Source organism: Equus caballus, chromosome 8, assembly GCF_041296265.1.
Source record: "Equus caballus isolate H_3958 breed thoroughbred chromosome 8, TB-T2T, whole genome shotgun sequence".
Lineage (NCBI taxonomy): Eukaryota > Metazoa > Chordata > Mammalia > Perissodactyla > Equidae > Equus > Equus caballus.
Genome location: NC_091691.1, coordinates 55,342,858 through 55,366,031, shown reverse-complemented (window position 1 = coordinate 55,366,031; position 23,174 = coordinate 55,342,858). Strand labels below are relative to the sequence as shown.

Here is a 23,174-nt window from a genome sequence, read left to right as displayed (position 1 = left end):
AATTCTGATGCCTTATAGATGGTATTTCAGAGACAGCATGTACTTTTTTTGTAGTGTTGGCTAAATATAAAATTTTAAAGGATTGGATTTTTAAAAATTACAAGCAGCAAGTAGAAGAATTGACCAGATTAGTTTCTTTAAGAAAATAGAGTGAGACCTTCTGACTCACCATCTGAGAACATACTCCTCCCCTACTTATCTTCACTGAAAATTGTTTCTGAATGTTATATATGTGTATATCCATATTTTTTTCTGCTTATTAAATCACGTGGTAAAAAAGCAAAATGATTAAATATGGTTATTTATTTATTAGCCATTATCCCGTATATGTGAATGATTTAGTTGATTTTACCTTGTGCATATTTGGAGATTATCTGATACTACGTCATCATTTAAAATATGTTTATATATAACATACTATAAAAATATTTCATATATACTCACATTATCTTGACGAGTCAGGATTGAAGCAATGTAAGTGAGGACATATTTCCACAAGCGACTATTAATTTATAGTTACTAAGATAATGGCATACGCGTTCACCTTCAGTTCTATCTGGATAGCTCTGTAAATTGTGTATTGATTATGCTAATGGCACTGGTGTCTTTATTACTGGTCTGCAGATACATGCAGATTGAATGTACGTTTGGCAAGGTTGTCATTCTGTAGGAAAAGGTGTATTTTTAAAATCTGATTTTTTGAGAGATTGAGCTAAATCTAAAGAAAACCAGTAATTAAACTTATATGGAAACAAGGACTTGTGTTCTAGGAAATGAAAAGTGCAGTTAAAAAGTTAAAAATTGATGCTCTTATATTTCCTTTGTTTCAAATTCCTTAAGGAAAGTGTTGCAGAAATGGTACTAAATCAATAATGATCTATTTTTATAGTTTATTTTTGGTCGTGTGGCTTTTCTTATTTTGTTTATCAGCCTGAAGGAACCTTAGACATTTAGAGTTGCGTGTATTTTTAAATTTATTAGCCCAACTAGAGAAGAACAAAGTGAATTTCTTTTTTTTCAATTATACATAAATTTTCTTGTATTTTATAATAGCTCATAAGTCATAAATCACACCCTCACTTTTTACTCTGATCTTTCAACAAACATGCACCTTATTTTATAGGAATTTTTCTTTCCTTCTTCTTTTCTTGCCGAGCCATCATGTTACCAAAGCAGTTGTTTAGAAACTGCTTTCTTATCTTCCTGAATGGGATAATTTCTTAGAATCAGGAGCCTTCCACTTATTTGTGTGCCTGCTAGGAAAGAAAAGAAAAATTTTTTAAAAATTTGTTTTCAAATATTTTACACTTTGTTTATTTACTTTTTTTTGAGGAAGATTAGCCCTGAGCTAACTTCTGTGCCCATCTTCCTTTATTTTATACGTGGGAGACCTGCCACAGCATGGCTTAATAAGCAGTACATAGGTCCCCGCCTGGGATCTGAACCGGCAAACCCTGGGCTGCCGAAGCAGAGTGCATGAACTTGACCTCTGTGCCACTGGGCCCGCCCAATCCACTTTATTTTTTATTTAGTTATTTATTTTTTAAAGATTGGCACCTGAGCTAACAACTGTTGCCAATCTTTTTTCCTTCTTCTTCTTCTTCTCCTCAAAGCCCGCCAGTACATAGTTGTATATATTAGTTGTGGGTCCTTCTAGTTGTGGCATGTGGGACACCACCTCAGCATGGCCTGATAAGCGGTGCCATGTCCGCACCCAGGATCCGAACCGGCGAAACCCTGGGCTGCCCAGCAGAGTGCTCGAACTTAACCACTCGGCCAGAGGCTAGCCTCCTATCCACTTTATTTTAATGACAATTTTTTCCCCACTTTGAGAACCAGTTGGAGCTGCTGAAGGGGAAAAAGGGAAAAAAAGCGAAGTTTTTCATGTTCCTGGACAATATGGTTCCATTTAGTGGGATAGTAAATACCCAAAATGTTGTGTTTAATTCACAACCTTTAGACAAATCCAATTGTCTCTTTCAAATGGATCATTGCAGTTAAGAAGAGGAACTCCTCACTCCCCAAAAAGCAAAGCCTAGTAAAGGGAACTGAGTGGTCATATTGGATTGACTTTTGTACATGAGGTTGGAGTTTATCTTCTAAAAATGTAAAGATGAGTACTGTTACATTGCAGCAAACAAGGGTTTCTTGTCCAAAACAAAATATTTTCTCCATAAGCTAATGTTTCAGTAATTGTTGCGATAGTTAACTTTAAGTGTCCAGTTAAGAAATATTGTGTGACACTTGGATTGTTGTTATCTAAAATAGCCAAAGTAAGAACTGTTGGTAGAAGTATCAGAAAGTATGATGTCTGGGCTACCAAGGCTTTCTGTCCCAGATTTTCTTTTGCTGCCGTGGAATAACGCTTCCTGGCTATGCTACTACAGCTGACGCTTATTTGTTACATTTAAAGAGGAAATAACCAGTTCCTTTCCCAAATATCCAAATGTCTGAATCCTAGGTTCAAAAATATGTTTCATTTATTATTGTAGTTCTCCTGTCTAAGAAGCAGTTTTCAGTGTATGTGGTCATTATGTGTTGAAGACTACACGTGAATATTTTTAAATAATTTGTTTGCCTCCAGAGTGGATTTTTAGCAATTTTAAAATCACTTTGCTATAGAGAAATTGGTACCTGTATAGCTGGACATTAAAAATATTTTTAGGTAATATTTTTCTTATATAAAATGGAAGAAAGGGTTCCTGAGACTTGGTTTAAGGTTGAGGATAGGGATTTAGAAGTTGGTTTTGTTTGTTTTTGTCGGGAGTTAGAGACTATGTGAGATTCAGATGTATCAACAGCACCCTCACAGTTAACCAGCAGTGTTGAACACGAAGGCATCAGGGTAGTTGGAAGACTAAAGAGTCTCAAATCTGGCACAAGAAAGGCGTATGCCAAGAAGCCCTCCCAAAACAGAACAAAATAGCAACAGTAACAACAAAAAGACATTGGAGAGTTCACTGTAAATCCTTCATCTAGAAAAATTTTGGCAAGGTAATTTTTTTCTTTATGTATTAGGTTAGGTGATTTTGAGTTTGTGTACCCATTTTAGTCTTGTTTCTATCTAATATTTTTCCTGTGAACTTGTCATCACTCTTCGTGGTTTCTTGCACTATTTTCTGCTGCAAAAAATCTACACCCTTTAAAATGATTTTTTTTTTTTTTTTTGGTAAGGAAGATTATCCCAGCTAACATCTGTGCCAACCTTCCTCTATTTTGTATGTGGGATGCTGCCACAGCATGGCTTGATGAGCAGTGCATAGATCTGCATCCAGGATCTGCACTTACCAACCCTGAGCTGCTGAAGCGGAGTGCGCAAACTTAACCACTATGCCACCAGGCTGGCCCTACAATGAATGTTTTAATATGTTTGTTTGGGTTTTATGTTTTTGAAAATAATGGTCTTGTGTTATTTGTCTTGTGGAAAGGATCATGAACTGTATGTAGAATCCTGTTAACTACTTGAAGTAATGGTTAATGATATTTTTAAAAAGAGAATGAAAGAGATATTAGAATCAATATCTGTTTTTGTTTCTCGTCAAACTTTGCATTTATTTTTCCTTGGCTTTGTATGTGTTTGAAATAAGACTAAAGCAAAAGGAGTCCCACCAAAGACCCTTTAAATCCCAATAAGTGTCATTAGGGCCCTTGCAAATCTCTTGCAATAGATTAAAAAGTTACCTGGTGTGATTTTGATATTTCTGTCTAGTCTCTTTCCAGCTTTGGCTTTATTGGGATTATGGAAAAAAAGAGGAAATCTGAGCATGAAAATAGTGAGAAAAGCAAGTCATTAGCCTTGATTAATACACCCATTTTAAAACCAAGACAGCCAGGTCATCTTGAGGAGTGGCTGCACCATGCCTGCTGTCTGCAGTCACCAAGACGGCTCCCCACCCTCTTACGCCCACAATCAGTCCTAAGATGGCTAGACCGTGTTTCTGTAGTGGCTCCCCTTACTTCCTTTCTGCCATCGACTGAGTTTGCAGTCTCTTCACTTCTTTCCTACAGTATGTCATAGCCTCCAGACTGGTCTCCGTTTCCAAGACTGGACTCTTTCCAGCCTGTTCCCTCAATGACCAGTGGGGCATTTTTCTAAAATGTAAACCAGATCAGTCACTCTCCTTGAAATCCTCCAGTGACTTCTCATAGCACGGAGGTGAATGCTGGAACATTTAGCTCAGAGTGGTTCCTTCACGATCAGCCTCGTCTCTGCCCCTGCTCCCCTCTCTTCCCAGTCTCCCCAGCACCCCTCATCTGAACGGCACAGAAGAACTTGCACTTCCTGGGAGGCCTCATGTTGTTTTACGCATCTGTGCCTTTACATATGTTCCCCTGTTCGGAGAGCCATTTTCTACTTATCCTCAGTACTACTCATCCTTTAAAAGTTGGCCCAGGCGGGGGGCCGGCAGTTGGGTTCGTGCCTTTTACTTCAGGGACCCAGGTTTCGCCAGTTCGGATCCTGGGTGCCGACCTACACACTGCTTGTCAAGCCATGCTGTGGCAGGCGTCCCACGTATGAAATAGAGGAAGATGGGCACCAATGTTAGCTCAGGGCTAATCTTCCTCAAAAAAAAAAAAAACAAAACTCAAAAACCCCAGCTCAAGCTGCTCTTCTTTGGATGAAAATTTCCTTCTCTGCTCCATCAGATTGAAGTGCACCTTGGCTGTGGGCTCCTCCATCTGAGTACTTACCCCGACTTCTGGCATCATTGGTTTACTCCTTTCTCTCTCCCCCTGCACTAGTGCTTGCCACTCCTCCTCAGGTTGTGGCAGACGCAGAAAAATGATAAGTTTTAAATGGCACACTTGGGTAAGTGGAGTTACAGGTAACAATCCTGTAGTTTCCAGTCACCCCAAGCCTCTTCGAGGGCTGAAAGGATGAGTGTCTTTGAATACTTGAGCCCACTTTCAATCCACCAGTTGGGAAACTGCAGCAGGTTGCAGGCTGCTTGAGACAGGGACCAGGTCTAGACTTGGCATCTCCAGGCTCTTCGCCAAATGCCTGTTCTTGCAGAGGTGCTCCATAAAGGTTTGTTTCCTGGCGGTGTGACAAGGTAGCCAGAGTAATTCAATTTGAAGGTTCCATGACTTTAAGGCAGGAGTATGTTTTAAATACTCTTTATATGGATGTTGGAAAATTTAGCGTTTCTTCTTAATTTCATGTTAAAGATAAAGAGAAACTAAGAAGAAAGAAGTTTGGGTAGGATTCTGATTGGAAGAGGAAAAACGTTTTGTTTGATTTCAAAGTGTGCACGTGTATGTGTGTATTTTTAACCTCTCCCAAGGCTACTTTCCTCCCATTCAGCATCCTCCTAGAAGGAATATTACTGTACATAGAAGAGTGGTGATAAATTCATGTTCTCCTGGATAATAGTGTATCTGTGATATTTCCCTTGGTCTTCAAGGACCGCGATAGACCTGTAGAACAATCAAGCAAACCCACAGAAATCTAAACTTCAACTATGTGATTTCGTTTGATATAGAGATCATCGTTTGTGACTGAGAAGATTTTATAGACAAAGGAAAGAACAAGTCTGTGAAAACGTTTTTGGGTTTTTTTTCTTTTTTCTGTTAAACAACTTAATGACTTTCAGAGAATAGCGTGGTTAGAAAATAAATATTGCAGCACAAGTAAAAAGAGCACATTTTCATCCCTGACCACATGAGCTCTTTGGACCTGTTAGTGCCAGCCAGGTCTCTGCTTGGGATCTCCATCCCTGCCCTGCCACGCTGAGGCCACAGTTCCAGAATGCCCATCCTCGGCTGCCCCACCAGTTGCTTTGTTTTTGTTTTGTTTGTTTGTTTACCATTTCTTGACAGTAGGAAAAAAATGAGGCAGCAGACCAGCGGGCGGGTGTGGGCCAGACGGCCGCACGGTCTGGCGATGCCTCCTGCCTTCACTAGGGCTTGCTTGCCATTTTATAACAGTGTGCGATTTATTTTCCCTAAATCTGTTTTCATCTTAGGGGATTTCAAGTTAGAATGTGTATCTAGAGTCCAGAAAGCACTAAATAATGATCTCGCCTTTTGGTTTTTGAAAATTAGGAAGGCTTTCTGCTCCTTGTTAACTCTTCTTCACCTGAAGGTAACTTTTCCTCTGTTGTTGAAAAATATCAAAACCAAATATTCACTGTTGCCAGTGAATATGGCTTGAACACACTTGTAGGGGCGAGTTAGACATGGTTTGCTCTAGACTGCTAGTGTCTGATTTTCTTTCTAGGCATGGAAATTCTAAACGTGTCAGTCAGCCCTACAAGGCTAGTTGTGTGTACACAGGTGAACCTTAAAAACAGCATTGAACAATTAATTATTATTTGGCACAAAGTACTTGTTAACTTGAGGTGCATTGTTTTGAGTGCTTTGTGGGATTTGAGTGTAGAACGTATTCGTATAAATTATTTGTTTACTTATTCATCATAGAGCTCCTGAAAATAAGACACTGGGTTATAATGCTCTTTTCATTTTCAGAAGATATCCTTGGAAGAAAGAACGTAGGCAGCTTTCTAAAGTAACAAAAACAGTGTATTTTTCCTAGTCCACTAGTACTTTAGTGTTGTTCACTTTTTCTTGAATATTTATTTTTTATAGTTTTAGGTAATTAAGATCCAGGAGGTCATAGTCATCACAATGAAGCCAAAACTTATTTTTTTTCAGGCAGTACACATTTTTTAGTTGGTAGTTTCTTGAACTTACTGGCACTGTGTGGGTTGATTTAAGATTGAGTAATTCATGCCATGGTTGTTTAATTTGGTGAAAAGCTGGCTATGACCAGAGAACAAACTGTTAGGAAATGGTCCAGTTTTAAGTTTGCATGTGTGTATAAGTGGAGTATTTTGGGTTCATTCATCTCTTGCCAATGTTAGTTGTTAAGTAATCTTCTTGCATTTCATATTTACATCATCCTCAGAATCTTGTGTTTCTTGCCACTCTCATAAAAACTAACTCTGGTTTTTAAGGTAGGGCTTCATGCTTAGAATTCACCAGGAAAAGCCTCATTTATATCTCCTGCAAGAAGGACAGAGGGCCTGCTCTGTGTACTCGCTGCCAGAAGTTTTTATAGTAATACTTTGTATCTAGGCTCTGGCTCTTACGATTAAATGTGCTTTTTATAGAGTACCAAGTTATAAATGTAGTGCAGCTACGGCATATTAATCTTACTGCAGAGATTTAATGAGGCAGTTGTTTTGCGATGGACACTATTGGGAGCAGAGAGCGACAGAGTTTTACTTTACCACTGAGCTGCAGAAATATTCCTTGCCTGGTAATAATTATAACCACATGATCTCTTAGTTTTTCTTTCTTTTGCCAGTGCTTTTCCATGCAAAAGTGGCTTGGAAGGAGGTCCGTTTCTAGGCAGTGAAATGGATTGGAAATTGGGCTGTTTTCTCAGTGGTTTGACATTTTAGCTTTGATCAGGCATGGGATCCTTGTAGCACAGAGAGAAATATGTAAGATGAGTTTCAAGAATACAGATAGTCTTTGCCAGTCCACTGAGATGGCTTTTAGATATTCATTACTTTTACTTGACTTTTATATAGGTTATAAAAAGTAAATGTGGTGAAACCTCATTTTTACATGGACAGAATAGAATTTCTGCTGGTTGGCCTTAAACTGATCCCACACTTGAAATTAATTGAAGTCCATGAGTTTATTGCCTCCAACACTTTTAAGCCAGTGCAATTTTTCATTTTCCCCTAAGTTGTAATTTTATTAAACCAAGTTATAGCAATAACAACCCTTATGAAGAGGAAGATGAGAAGAAGGAAAGAACCACCTGCCAGGGAACACAATACGGGGAAAAGCATACTTCTTTAGAATTTCCATTTATAAGTAATGTCAACAAAATTGGAAACAGAAAGCTGCCATTTATTTTTGTAATAATAATTGTGTCTTTGTTCCAAAATTAAGCCTTTTATCCAAGTCAGAACACTATAAGTCCAGTGCTTCATAGCACCCTTTGAAAGGATGAGCCGGAAAGTTGGCTGTGCAGGTGAGGTCATTTGTGATGGGAGCATCCTTTAGGGCAACATGTTTGGGAGCATCCTTTAAGGCAAAGGACAGAGAGAGGTGCCTGCAGCTATGACAGAGTTGATAGTTGCAGTGCAGGGGGTATGCATATATTTACAATATTGCCCTTTGGGTGAGTGTAGAACACAACAATGGAGTTGGAAGAACAATTGTCCTTCTTACAGTGGTGTTGGGGGCAGGGCAGTACTTACAGGCAGGGACCTTGCATTTATAACCCCCTCAGGTTGAAGTCAGAGGTTTGAATGGCTAGCAGAGTAATACAATTATTTTTTATGATTGGATCTCAAAGGACTTTATAAAAACTACATAACTAAGGCCATGTGCAATTATTGAAGTGTAGCCACCTGTGGGAAAGGAATGGCTGACAATGGAAGCTTTCTCAAATCTTCCTACATCAAGTGACATTAGGAATGGAAACCCCTAACATGTATTAACACATCTTTTCAATGGACGAGAAAGAATGCTTCATGAAAGTGGAGCTTGGAAAAAATCTACTTGCAAAGAAAGAGACCGAGATTCCAGCGCTCATTACGCCAAGGCATCGTAGGCTATAATCGCACCCACCCCCTAGAGGGTCCCTCTTAAGTGGTGACCTAAAAACAAATTCGCCAGTTGGCTGGAGCATGCATCCTAAAGTTGCAGCAGAAGTGAATAAGCTTGACTGACTTCAGTCCCAGAAGGGTTCTATCTGTAAATGCAGAAGTGGAAGCAAAAATATTTTTTATTAGTCTTAAAATGACCCTCATTTTAATAACTAGCCATAGTGTCAGAAGCATGGACTGCAGTCATTCTTTAGCTTTTAAGAGCTAAAGCATCATGCATGCATTCCTATTTGTTTGATACTTTTGATACTGGATTCGTGTAAAGTGTCCGTATTCTTGACTAATAAGGGAGGTGAGTTTTTATCATTTTTCTCTGCATACTACTTAAAGTATTCAGAGTGTCTCCTTATTTAAAAACAAACAGGCCTGCAAACTTGATGTGTAGCATTTAAATAATCATATTAAAATTCAGATCTAGCACCCACATTTCCCTGAGTGCTGTCAGTTTTATGAGAAACTGGAAACTCATGCTAAACAACTAACAGTATTCAGTGTGCGCCTGCTGCCTTCCAACAAGTGTTTAATGGTGTGGGGGCCAGTTTGCCATAATTGGGACTGCTATTTATTTTCCTGAATTACTCTCTATTTTGGCAGTATTTTATGCTTGGTTTTAGTTTGTTGGAGATCTTTAAAGCATTACTCATTTGTTGCGTCTGTAGGTCTGGATGAAACGTTTGAAACCAGCAAAGTCAAATGTGGTGGATCATATAGTGTCGATTTGGGAAAATGTAGGCATCTAGGCGCTTTTTAATTCACAGGTACCTGGTCTGTTCCTGTTTACAGAAAAAATACCAGTAAAGGACTTTTTTATGTACTTTTTTCTACCCCCCTCCTCTCCCTTCTCGTCATCACTAAATAATATTTACTAAGCACTCACCTGGACACGGTGCTGTGCTGGGCAAAGTACAAGACAAACGAAAAAGATCCTGTGATTACTCCCCCAGGAAGGAGCGGTCTAAACTCCAGTATATTGAAATGGGCACTGTGTAGAGTGTTGAGATAATAATTTTCCAGATGGCAAATCAACCCAATTACCAATTTACTTAAACACTACATTCTTTTTTTTTTTTTTTTAAAGCAAACAAACAAGACTGCTTGCTCTTTGAGATGGGAATTCTGCTTTTTGCATGAACCCTAGAGATTATGATATATGTTGAAATGTAAGTTGATTTTGGCATATGTGAATCATTTGAAGGGTGATGATATAGTTCAGTTTATTGCAGATGTGAAGAAAGGCTTTGAAACAACTGCCAGAAAGAAAGGGAGCGTAGTGACTTGTAGAAGGAGGGCTCGTAGCAGCCCGTTACATGCAAGGTAGCAGAAAGCGCGTTCAGACGACGGGATGGTGGTGGGGTGCCTTATTGACTTTTCTAAGAAATTTGGGCTAATTTTGGGTCAGGGAATTCTTGATTGTAACATTTCAAGTACTTATCCTGGCATATTAAAACAATTTGACTACAGATAATGCTTTACATATTTCTTTGGTATCTTGATAGAACTCTTTTATAACTATTTCATGGACTCCTCTATTTGGAGACAAAATGTACATCTGACTTTGGAGGACTTTTTCTATTAGAAATTAATGTTCCGTAAATTAAGTCACAGATTCTATTATCCTAATTTCTCCAAAAGAGGCACATTCTCTCCCCCTTTGCTTTCTTGCCAAGAGGAGGCATGGCACGAGGATGTTTGGGGATACCTGTCCACAGGGAGTGAAAGTACAGCATAAATAATCACAAAGTGCTTATTGAGCTCTAAGTTTAAAAATTACATGTGTGTAACTCTCTTCTGCATCCCCCCCACACACACTTGCTATTTGTGTATGTATCATTTTTAGGGTTAAAATGGAATTATTTTTAGTTTTCCCACTATCGGGCTTCTTAATGTTGATAATGCTGACTCAAGTTGTTGACCTGATTATAATTTATAATTGCTCTTTGCATATTTGGTTTCATTTTTTGATGATTTTGAAACCAAGAGACATACCACTACACTTACACTTGAATTTGTGTTTGTAAGAATGTTTTGCTGTGTGGTAGAGCTTATTTTGCTATCGATGTCTAACAAATAATGGGGTAACTGTGTTTTGACCAGTTTCTACGTAAAGGTCAATTTCGTGCCTATGGTAATTAGCTTAGCTTATTCTAGACTTTCGGCTAATTCTGGTAATTTCCCGTGAAAGAGTATATTTAGCAGAAAAGGAGTTAATTCTCAAGCATAGTGTTTTTCTCCTTTCCATTGGAGACTGTTTAATTTTAAAAGTGATTTATCTCTCTCTTTTAAGTAAAAACCCCTAAAAGGCTATAAAAAAGTGGCAAGTTAACATTAAAGGTGGACAAATTATTTGAAGGAGATGGAAAGAGGGCTACATGGTGGAGGAGAAAAGGAAAAACTTCAATCATCACGAACTGAAAAATTTTAGGGAAGACTAACTTTTGGTTCTTCTGTAATAAAATCTGCAAGGAAGCCCTCCTATTGCAACTTCAGGAAAAGCGTGTGTCTGTTTTTAGTGGCAAGAAGATTAAACGTTACTTTAAAAGAACCTGTCTTTAAACCCCATACTTAGAGACTTGATTTTCTTTCAGACCCCAACTGTAAACTTGAAGACAAGACCGAAGATGGAGAGGCAATAGACGGTAAGAAGAGGCCGGAAGACGGAGAGGAGTTGGAAGACGAAGCTGTGCACAGCTGTGACAGCTGCCTCCAGGTGTTCGAATCACTGAGCGATATCACAGAACACAAGATTAATCAATGTCAGCTGACAGGTAAACAATACTTAGCATTTCTTGTCTTCTCATACTGTTCTATTTCTGATTTTTTTCAGTTTGTTCCTCCCCCCCCCCCCTTCTAATTATTGTACTTCTACACTCAATACCTAGGTAAGTCTAGAAGAGCTTTAGAAGGAATTTTGAGGTGGTGGTTTGCGACAAACTCAGTGTCATAGTCCTTCTTAGATTTTGAATTGTACCTGGATTTTAAAACTAATGGGTGTATTTTCATTTTCTTTCTTATTTTTTTTTTTAACTACACAATGCCATGTACGTGCAGAACTAACATTAGGTGGCTAAAATAAAGTTTAAAAAAACCTTTTGAATATTTTTTCAAAGAATTTCAGCATGTATTTTAAATACATGTATTTTTGCAATGAATTATTGGCATGTATCTTAACTTATTTTAGCTTAAATGTCATCTCCTCAAGGGAACTTTCCCCGATCTTTCTCTGCCTGGATTAGCTGCCTTTTTGTGTTCTCATAAAGTCCAATGCTTGTTCTGGAATATCAGAGTTCTCACTGCATGTGGTTCACTTTCCAACCCCCCCCTCATTAGACTGAAATCCTATGGATGGGGGGAGTTGTATGTTATTCATCTTTGTGCTCTCTGATCCTTGCACTGTGCCAGCCCACAGTAGGACCTCACTAAGGCAGGGAATCTACTCTACTATACTGTTCATGGGAGGGATCAGATTGAGAATCACGTGAAGTTCAATTTAATGGCTGAATAAAACTAAAACTCAGTTTACCAAATTTCTACCCTCTTTAAAAATGTGTCCTACAAGAGCATACTATATGAGGCTAGGTGGGACATTTTGGATAGATACCTTTTTTTAGGTTCATGTCATTTTTCTCTTAATGTTTGAAGCTGACACTGCTCCTGTATATGTATGTGTGTGTGTGTAGGTCTCTGTCTATTTTCCTAGCACAAATCTTTCTTTAGTTAACCATGTATAAGAAATGTATTTACTAGACAAGTGGTTCTCCAACTGTTTTCCACAGAATATTGATATTTTTGTAAGATTTTAATAGGTGTTCCATTTTAACCAGGTTTCCTGAACAGATTATTGTGGAAATTTTGGATTAAATCCAGTTAAATAGCCTTCTTTATTAAAGTGCACTGTGACTCTTCAAAAAGGGATTACAGTGAGTAAGTTTATTAGGCCATAGAATCTTCTTTCGTTCAGAAAACCCGTTGTCATTTTTTGGAATGTACGTTTAGGACTTGTTGTAGCTTATATAAACATTGGCCATGTACATATTTTTTGTGGTGTTTGGTAACTTTTATTTTGATACAATTCTAAACTTACAGGAAAATTGCAAAAATAGTACATGTAATTCCCATGTACTATTTATCTGATTCACCAATTATTTACATTTTACCTCATTTACTTTATCATTGACTCTCTTTCATCAATTTTTTTTATAATCATTTGAGAAAAGGGTAGAGACAACACACCACTCTAAAATATACCCTGTGTATTTTCTAAACAAATACACTCTCTTACATGACCACAGCACTCTTATCAAAATCAAAGAAGTTCACATTTAACACCGTAGATTACTATTATCTAATCCATAATCAATGTTTAAATTTCAACAGTCATCCCAGTAATGACCTATATAGATTTTTTTTCTCATCCTTGGTTCAGGATCATATATAACATTTAATTGTCATGTCTCTTTTGCCTCCTTTCACCTGGAATGATCTCTCAGTCTTTCTTTGTCTTTCTTGACTATAACACTTTTGAAGAGAACCTGCCAGTTCCAGTCATGTGCCACATAACATTTTGGTCAACGATGGACTGCATATATAAGATAGTGGTCTCCTAAGACTAGTACCATGCTATAGTACTATAGTAATATATATATTACTATAGTACTATAGTACACCCATAGCCTGGGTGTGTAGTAGGCTATACCATCTAGGTTTGTGAAACTACATTCTATAATGTTCATACAATGATGAAATTTCCTAACGATGCGTTTCTTAGACTGCATCTCTGTCGTTAAGCATGACTGTACTTTATGGACTGCCCATGTACATTTCAGTTTGTCTCATGTACGTTGCCTCATGATTAAATTCAGGTTATACACTTTGATATTCCACCACCAAAGTGATGTTGTGCCCTTCTCACTGCACCAGATCAGGAAGTACATGATGTTGATTTATCCCAGTGTTGATGATGTTAACAGTGAATACTTGTTTAAGTTGGTTTCACCAACTTTCTTCATTGTAAAGTTACTGTTTTCCCTTTGTAAGTAATAAGTAATTTGTGGGAAGATACTTTGCCACTATGTAAATATCCTCATTCTCATAAAACATCCATTTTAACTCCCTAATTTCTGTATTTATTAGTTGACCTTCTACTATAATTTCCTGTCTTATTCGTTTATTTGTTTATTCATATCACCATGGCTTTTGGATTTTTATTTTATTCAGTGGGTCATAATTCACTACTATGATTATTTTGATGCCCAGATTGCCCAAGATTTAGTCAATGGGAGTCCTTTCAAACTGGATCCTGTTAGTTTAATATGTCTCCATGATTATTCAAGGTCTTACTTAGTTTCTACTGCAAACAGATGCTCCAGGCTCATCATGTTCTTGTCCCAGTCCTGCAATCAGCGTTTTTTCCGAGGAGTCCTGGTTCCTTTAAGAGGACAAAGGTGTTTAGAAACCAAGACATAGGCACTTTGTGTGCTCGTTGCTTTAGTTGTATCATTGATTATAGACCCTGTCAGCAGACAAAATTAGGAAATGAATTAGGAAATACCTCCTAATTCAATCTGACATTTCAGATACTTCCCAGTCTTTTTCCTTTCTATATTTGTTACTACCTTTTTTAGCAGTGAGAAACCTAGTTTCCTTCATCCTCAATACGTCTACTCATTTGCTTGAGTCTAGAATATACATTAAGTAGTTTCAGAATTGCTTACTCATACCATCATGATAAGCAGACCAACTAACTAGGGTAATAGTTGTTTATAATTATTAATGCTATAATTTTTAATGTAACATTCATATATAGTGAATTTTATGAATCATAAGGATACAGTTGTTGAATTTTGACAAAATACATACACCCGTGTGACCCATATCCTTCTTAAGATGTAGATAATTTTCTGCATCCTAGAAATTTCCCTCGTACCCCTTTCCAATCAATAATGTTTCACCAGGAGTTACCAGCTTTTAAGTTTTTTAACCATAAGTTAGTTTTGCTGTTCTAGAACTTCTGATAGTGCAATTAGACAGTATGTACTCTTTTTTTGTGTCCAGCTTCCTTTGTTCAGCATAAAGTCCGTGAGATTGATTCATGTTGTGTATATGAGTAATATGTTCTTCTTTATTGCTGAGTGGTACTCCATCATATGAATATGTCAAAAGTTGCTTTCCATTCTCCTATTGGTAGACATTTTGGTTGTTTTTAGTTTTTGATTATTATGAATAAAGTTGATGTGAACCTTCCTATATAGGTCATTTTGTGGGCATGTGTTTTATTTCTCTTGAGTTAACAAGTAGGAGTGGAATTGCTGGGTCATGAGGTTGGGTAGTAGGATATGTTTAACTATATGGAAAACTTCTGAGCTTTTTTCCAAAAGTGGTTGCACCATTTTACCCTCCCACTAGCAATTTCTGAGAGTTCCAGTTGTGCATCCTTGCTAACATTTGTGTTGTCAGTCTTTTTAATTTTAGCATTCTGTTGGGTGTGTATTGGTATTCTTTGTGGACTTATTTGCATTTTCTAGCTCATATACATTTAATTGACTTCATTTAATGCATTTTTCCCTTAGAATGCATAATTTTTTGAAATCCCATTAAATGTAGACCCTTAGTAAGATTCTATTTTCAGAGGAATACCTGATGCTTTAAAGGAAACTCTACTCATCACTAATTTTAGGGTAACGACCTGGGAACTTGACTGACATGGGCAGTATATACTATACTAGCAAGAAATCTTACCTTAGGTAAGAATGGATTTTTAAATAAGCTTCAAATTCTATTTAGTGTTTACTTTTTATTGAGTTTCTGCCATATAGTTATCTTTATGCTCAGCTCTATGAAATAGAAAAGACTGTATTCCTTTACAACTTCGTATATTATACAATATATATTCTCTTATATATGAAACAACTTTAATATCAGTGCAGGAAATGCTGGATTTTCAGCACGTCACATGGTAAAGATAATATTTGTAGGTTAAATACTGTTTTTTGTAAAAAAATAATTTAAAAAAACCCCAAACACTAATAAAATATTTGGCTTCTTTTGATTTTAAGCTTTCTTAAAAGCAGAGAATCTGGTTTGTGCTCATATACCACAACATTTTAATCAAAGGTAGGAAAACAGAGCCCTATTTGTGACTTAATGAAACACATTTCAGAAAAAGTACGTCTGCTGGGCCTTGGTCCTGTGTATTGTTGTTCAGGATGATTTCTTGGGGAGGCCGGTAGACTGATGAAAAAAAGCAGAAGTGGAGGATCAGGGAGAGAGCAAAAAGGGGGGGAAACAAAATCAGGAATCGTTCACTTTTGTTGAAGGTGTTAAAGTTGAACCTGCAGTTGGCCTACAGTACCCTGCTTTCTAATTTGGAAAGGATTAAAGACACTGGAAGCATTTTAATTAAAAAAGTACTATGATGCTTTTACCTTCCTTCTCGGTTAAAACCTTTTAGTGTAAGTCAGGAGTGACACTCTTCCAGTTTTTGCTTCCTGTTGCTTGAGTTAATTCTTTTCTTGGTGCTTCTTTTTTTATTTTTCCCCTGCTGGACAAAGTGCTAGTTTAGCAAAGGAGAATATTTCTAGTTGTTCTCTTTTTCTCCTCTTAGTTTTACTCTTTCTTTTGTTCTTTTTCCTTTTTGTCTTTTAACTTCATCCAGCCCCACATGTATCTTTGCTAATTTTCCTTTGATTCCTATCCTTTCCCCAGACTCTTAATTTCCTTGTTGTGCATATTTCTCCTCTTCCTTTCTCTTTATTTTATAGTCTCTTGCTGCTTTCTTAACTGTTTTCTTTGCTCCTGTGGCTTCCTTTTTATTAATCTTGAAGTCTTTACTTACGTGTTTGGTCCTACCCAGCTAGATCATAGCCTAAGGACTTTTTGGCGAATGATTTGTATGAAGAAAGAGGGAATTCTGAGTAGTGTAATGGAGGGTTAACTATAGAGAAAAATTAGAAGAGAAAGAAATCTTAAAACTTGTTGTTTTGCAAAATAACAGAAAACTGAGGTATTTTATGGTCTGACCCCTGTGGGAGTTACTCAGGGTAGTTCTGTTGTGGGAGAGCTGGTAGGAACCCTGCCTTGAGATTCTTCCCATCTTTTAACTGAAAGTTTCTTGGTAACTTGAGATCTGTTCCTTTGGTGACTTTCATCCCCAAGGGTAAGGTGCATTCCTTGGAGAGTCTGCCTGGGTGAAAATTGATTCACTCTGTTTCAGAAGTCTTCAAATCCTGGTATAGTTTTGCCAAGTGAGCCCAGACTCAGACTAGACCAGGCCTTAGGAGATGAAGGTCAAATATGGAGTAAGGTGATCAATTCTAGACCCAGATTTTAAAGTCATCTCATCAATCGAGTATGCCTGGGTCGGTTCCTGAGTAGGTATCAGAAACCTAGAAAGACTGAACTCACAGACAGTAGATCTGGCAGGGGACCTAGAGATCTAGGAGTCACAAACATGATTCACGGAGTCCAGCAGGGAGGGGTATTCTGGATGTGGGCACTGTTCTGGACAAGCATCCTGCCCGATCCAGGAAGGAACGAGGAGAGCAGGGGACAAGATGGCACTCAGGAAAATGAGTTCTTTTTTCTTTGTCTCATGGTGCAGTTTTCCTCTAGTCTACAATCCAACATGTGTAAATAAGTTACGTATCATCCCTGCTTGAAGGAATAAGGGGAAAGGTGAAAGAAAAAAGTGCAATCCCACTCTTCAGTTGTAGCAGTAGATGGAAACCACCTGTCTCGCCCCAGCCTGGCTCTCTTTCCTGGAGGCTGGGGAGGGAGGGAAATCAACACTCTAATGCTGTTGGGACTCTCTGATGCAGAAGACAGATTATCAAAATATATATTTAAAGAAGGAAAAGCACAGAGAACCTCTCATTTTACTAATCCACCAACCCTATCATTTCTTGCCAATTCCCTCAGGGGGTGGGGAGGGCTGGAAGCCAGAGGGGTCTCATCACACTTCTCAACAAAGATTTAATAGCAGGGTGCTATGGGGAAGGCTGAGATTACGGAGACTTTATTATGCTTACAAAACTGAGTAAGAACTAGCATTGTAAATCATCAAAACTAAGCTACACTTAACAGGATAAATGTGTAAAGTGCATTTGGTAATACTGTATGCTTGTTGTTCCGAGTCATTTTTCTCTTCTCTCCTGCTAATTTGTGGACTTGAATTGTCTAAGTGTTCTTTCACATCATTAATGTGAATTGCCTGGATGTAAATGCAGAGAAAAACTAAATAGCTTGGTATTAGTTTTTAACCCTCTGGCCCACCGTGCTGTGGGTAAGATGAGCAGGCAGAGATATGTATGAGAGCAAGGCTGCTCTGCTTTAGGAGAATGTGTTTGTAGGTCAGATTTATAAAGCCCTAATAGATTTGTGGCTCTTTTACAAATATTATTACTGTAAAGGTTCACATTTTTGAGGAAAATGAAGTGAATCAATGAGTGGATGCTATGCCGTGGTATAAAATAGTAGGTTCACTTAATTTGATTTAAAACTTATGAGACTTCCTGGAAGCTTCACGTCGATTTTTCTGAACTGAAGACTTTTAGACATCTGGATTTTTTTTTTTTTTTTTTAGCCAAAGAATTTTTTTAAAAAGTGAAAGTGATTGTACATGTGTTGCATGGTTGTGGTAAATTAAAGACTGGTTGGTTCCACTCGACAATCAAGTACCCTAACACTTAGTTCTATTGGCAATGGAAATAAGGGAAATGAGTGTTTTTTATGGAATGAAGCATCGTTTTCATAGAAGCATATTGAAACCGTTCTTAGAACTTTTCTTGGCTGTCTTCCTTTTCAAATCATTAGTTCAAATAAATTACATGAAATAAATGTGATATTTTAACTTTTTAGTTTATATCAATTAGGCTTAAGGCATTATAACTTACATATATTTATATTAATTTCTATTCATTATTCATACTTTGTTATTAATGATTTATATATCAACTGTTTATTTCTATATTCAGTTAGGCTTAATAGGCTATATGTTTTATTTTCTTCTTTCCCTCCATTTTGATCAATTCCTTGTTTCCTATCTAAACTATTTTTTTAGTTTTTAGCCTAATTCATTCTGTAAATACCCAGAAGTCCCCAAAGTGCAGTTTTGTGGCCTCCATCAATTCCGTTCCCCAGCCCCTTCTCCACCTGCTTCTTAATTTTTAGGCCAGTGGTTTCCAAACTTTTTTTTTTTTTGAGGAAGATTAGCCCTGAGCTAACATCTGCTGCCACTCCTCCTCTTTTTGTTGAGGAAGACTGGCCCTGAGCTAACATCCATGCCTATCTTCTTCCACTTTATATGTGGGACGCCTACCACAGCATGGCTTGCCAAGTGGTGCCATGTCCGCATCCGGGATCTGAACCGGCGAACCCCAGGCTGCCGAAGCCAAATGTGCAAACTTAACTATGCACGACCGGGCCAGCCCCCAAACTTTTTGATTAAAAAAAATTAGTAAGGGTCTTTATTATGTGTATTTGTCAATACATTACATAGATACATGTATTATACAGCATTCACAAAAATAGAAATTGAAAAATGAGGATGAAATAAGCAAGTTTTTAAAATAAATTTATGTTGTTTTGAAGTCCTGGTCTAGATTCATTTCTTTTGACAATTCATTTTAATGACTGTGAGAGCTAAAAAAGCAGTCTCACAAAGCCACCAGAGAGAACATATGTTATTACACTTCTCGATGAGGTTCATCATTATTGGTGGTGGATATAAGCCCATATTTCAAAGAACTTTCCTGATAGTCTCAGTTTTGTTTTGCCAACTTTTGGTCAGATCTGATTAAATTGTTTCTTTCTTCCCCCTCCTTCATATGGTGGCTGATAAAGAGCTTTTACAGGAGTGGAATGGCCAGATTTGCCATTTTCTTGTTGATTACTACTTGTGCTCAGCTGTCAATCCTGCAGTTTCCTTGTGGAAAACTTTTAAAATCTGTTGTCAAAATGTGAGGATTTTGTGTGGATTAGATTAGTTAACATTAAATGTGATCCGTCAGCCTGTTTCACTGGGCACGGTCAGCTACTCTGTTCTGAGATGCGGGAGGGGAATGGAAAAGCCAGGGCTCCCGGGTTGACAGGGGTCCTGCTTATCTTCTTGCTCTCAGGAAGGTCTCATTTGTTTCTGGAGGCTGTTTATGGATCTTGTCCGTTCTGATTGGTTCCTGAATATTCCGAATATCTTCTCTACCCTAGGATATGTACCCTATATTTCAGAGACTGCTGTTTTTGACTACCACTTACTTCATCATATGAAAAACAACTCACCCAGTTTCTGTTCCTCTCAGATTTAGAGAAAGTGGTGAGGCCGAGTGTGTCATTTTCTTAGTCTGGCAGGGCCGTGAGTAAGTTCTTCTATGCATTTACCAGAGAAGAAGCAATCATCCATAATTGGTTCCAACCTCCGAGCTGTTGGCTGAGTGAGCTCCTTTTCTGGTTTTGAAGGAAGGGACAGTTAAACTATTACCAGCTACAAAAGCTGTGATATTTCCACATTGATTTGGCTACAGCAGAACTTTCACTGTTAGTACCTAGTCTACCATTCTCTTTTTGCTATATTTGTTTGTGAAATTCTCTACCAAAACGTGGATGTGAAATCATCATTTTTAGGTCCATTTTCTTTTGGTGCTCTTTGAATGCTTTTGGGCATTGTAATTGAAAGCTATAAAAGGACTGTACTGATGAATTACATTTTCCCACTATGAACGATGAATTATTACATGTATTAATTTTTTAAAATTAAGCAGTTGGAATGTTGAAGGAGTAATTTAAGAAACATTTCTCTGTATTTTCGATGTGCCTTTTAAAATTAGGTGTTTTTACTTTCAGCCTGCTTTAATAACTTGTGAATTGCAAGAAAGCTACTGATTATGAATGGAAAGTTCCTGAAGGATGAAATTTCCTAAAAATAGAAAATAAGTAGGCACTTTCACTTTGTTTTTTACAAGTAAAACTTAAGTGGAGAAGATCCTGTACTAGCTATAACTGTATTTGCAAATTACCTGCTCCTTGATTAATTTGAGGTTTTTGAAATTAGCATTTTGAAATGAATAGAATTCAAGAAGAAAATTAGCATTATTTGTCTGTGTATAACAAAATGTTAGCTTTGGATGTCTTGTGGAACCACAACTGTTTTAGATAAATGGCTTTGCCTTAGTTGTATAATTGATAATGAATATATAATCATCTAATTCTGTGGTTTCAGGATTTATTTGCCAAAAATTGTAAATAAAATGTCAAGAACACAAACCATGGGAGAATATCTTCAAGAATTTCCACCGTGTCCTTGATGGTCATCGATGGTAATTAAAGCTGTCAGTTTGTCCCTGTGGAGAAGTGTAAAAATTATAAATGAAGGGCTGTATTTGGGATGTGGAAACAGTGGGGCCTCTTTTGTGGGGATGATGAATTAAAAGAGACCGACTATTTCTTAGACCCTCTGCAGCCGTTCAGTCTGTTTTATGAGCAGGCCAATGTTTAGCTATTTGGATACAGTCGTGTGCACACCAGGACTCTGCCACATATAGCCTACTCTTAAACATGACATTCAATATGATAAAACTTAAGATATTGAATTTTTACTTTTTTTCATGACTGCACTTAATTTTTTTTTTATATATTACCCTTTTTAAGATGCTTGTGACTGCTATCTACTTCCTTTATAAGGTAGTGAATTGCTATTAAAAGTAGACTATTTCCTTATCCTTTCTCTTTGTGCTAAGTCTATGACTGGGGATCTTGTCTTTGGGGACTGGCAGCAGTGTCACAGAGATCTATGACCTCTTAATAGGCCTTGGTAGGGGAAGGCAGGAATCAGTCTACACTGTGCCTCAGGGCTTAGTTCCTTTAAACTTCAAGGAATTGGACTGGAACTCTTCACTCCTCCTTTCTTTCCGTTTTACCTTCAGGGGAAATTGATCGATTAGCGGTGATTATTCCACAAACTCTGAACCCTTTTCCCCTCTTTGTTCCAACTGGAGCTTCTCAAAGTTTAAAGAGATTCTGTCTCCTGGGTGAATTGTAGAATGAATTTAAGTAGATTATTGGGTAGAACTCTTTGAACACACATTAAAAGTGCTAAAAAATATATTTGGAACAGAAGGAGCTATTTGAAGCAAAGGATAAAGAAACATTTGTTTCAGTATAATTATAATGTAATTATATGGGATATTTTTGAGCAAATGATTAGTTGTTGGAATGTAAAATCGTAGTAGCACTTCAAACCAAGAAAATAACAGGGTCAGTACAACAAATGGACAAATGTACGAAATCTGGATCGTGAGTAAGACCCTAATAGGACCAAAGACAACCATAAATGACTGGGTTTATGTATGTCCTCTGTTAAGCACAGCAAGATTCTACTAATTGATGGCTTTTAGTTTTTTCTAACTTCTTTGTTTAACAAGAAAAAAAAATTATATATACCTAATTCTTCTTTTGCATGTGTGATATGTTTGCCTATGGACATTGTGTACCAGGTTTGAATTATATTTATTGCCACATTGATTTAATTTTTTCCCCCTTTAAAAAATCTGACTCTTGTACTTATCTACCCACAGAGCAGTATGAGCTCCCCCTGGTGACTAAATAAAAATGTAGACAAGGATGATTGGGTTGATGAGCTTCATTAACTTTAACCTTGAAATGCATAATTAATATTCGGATGCCTACAGTATGTATGTCCACTGAACTATTTTCCAAGAAAAAATTCCATTTAGTTTTGAGAAATGGGCATTTTCTTGTCAGTTTATCTACACAGTGAAGGCTGGTCTATCTCCTGTGGTTTTCTTGGACTTGTGCCCATTTTAATGACACTAGAGCTCTTGGGTTTCTGATGTGGGAGATATTGGAACACGGGGCAGATATTCAGATCTTCTGTAAACTAGGAGCTGAGGACAAATGCAGAAAATAAAAAGAAGAGCGGCTACCAATTTACCTATCTCTATTCTTGCAAAATAAGGCTTTCCACAGAAAAGGTGATCATTGTTAAAATGATTTAAAAGAAATAATCTGTTAGAAAAGACACTTATACATTCAAACACTAAGGTGTATTTTTGTTGTTGTTTGAAGAAAACATTTTTTCTTTTAATTTGCAAATTATTTAAAGTGTATATTTTTATTACTCATATTGCCTTTCAACTTAACTCTTACAGTTTAATTTGTACAGATTTTCTCCATCATAATTATCAAGTTGACAATTGAGAAGGCTTTTATAATCTTTTTGAAAAGAAATTTGTCAAATCTGTTATATACTTAGTATTTCCTACATGTAATTTTATTTTCTATGCGCAATATTTCACCAATGTTTTATACTAGGTATCAGAAAGCAACGTTCTGTGACTATCTGATCTGGTTTAGTATTTTGTATTAACTATTATGTATGTATTATCACGCACTCAAAAGGAAAGATTTAAAATTTTATCTAAGAGCTAACATTTGACTTGCTCCTTTGTTTCTCCTGTTCTTCCAAATATTCTTTCCCTATAATTGAGCATTCTCCCCTCCCCACCATCCTTTTGCTTTTCTTCCTTTCCTAGGGCT

General features: G+C 37.2%; 1 protein-coding gene across 8 annotated transcripts in view; it reads left to right on the top strand.

Annotated features, from left to right (window-relative positions):
• ZNF521 (zinc finger protein 521) overlaps positions 1 to 23,174 on the top strand; it is a 273,513-nt gene that overhangs the window by 18,720 nt on the left and 231,619 nt on the right. For all 8 annotated transcript variants that reach the window (XR_011441446.1, XR_011441447.1, XM_023647587.2 and 5 more), the window contains one exon: positions 11,216 to 11,395. Coding sequence is in view for 4 of the 8 variants with exons in the window: in XM_023647587.2 (XP_023503355.1) it covers positions 11,216 to 11,395 (180 nt within the window). In the remaining 4 variants the exon portion in view is untranslated. The remainder of the gene's footprint in view (positions 1 to 11,215; positions 11,396 to 23,174) is intronic.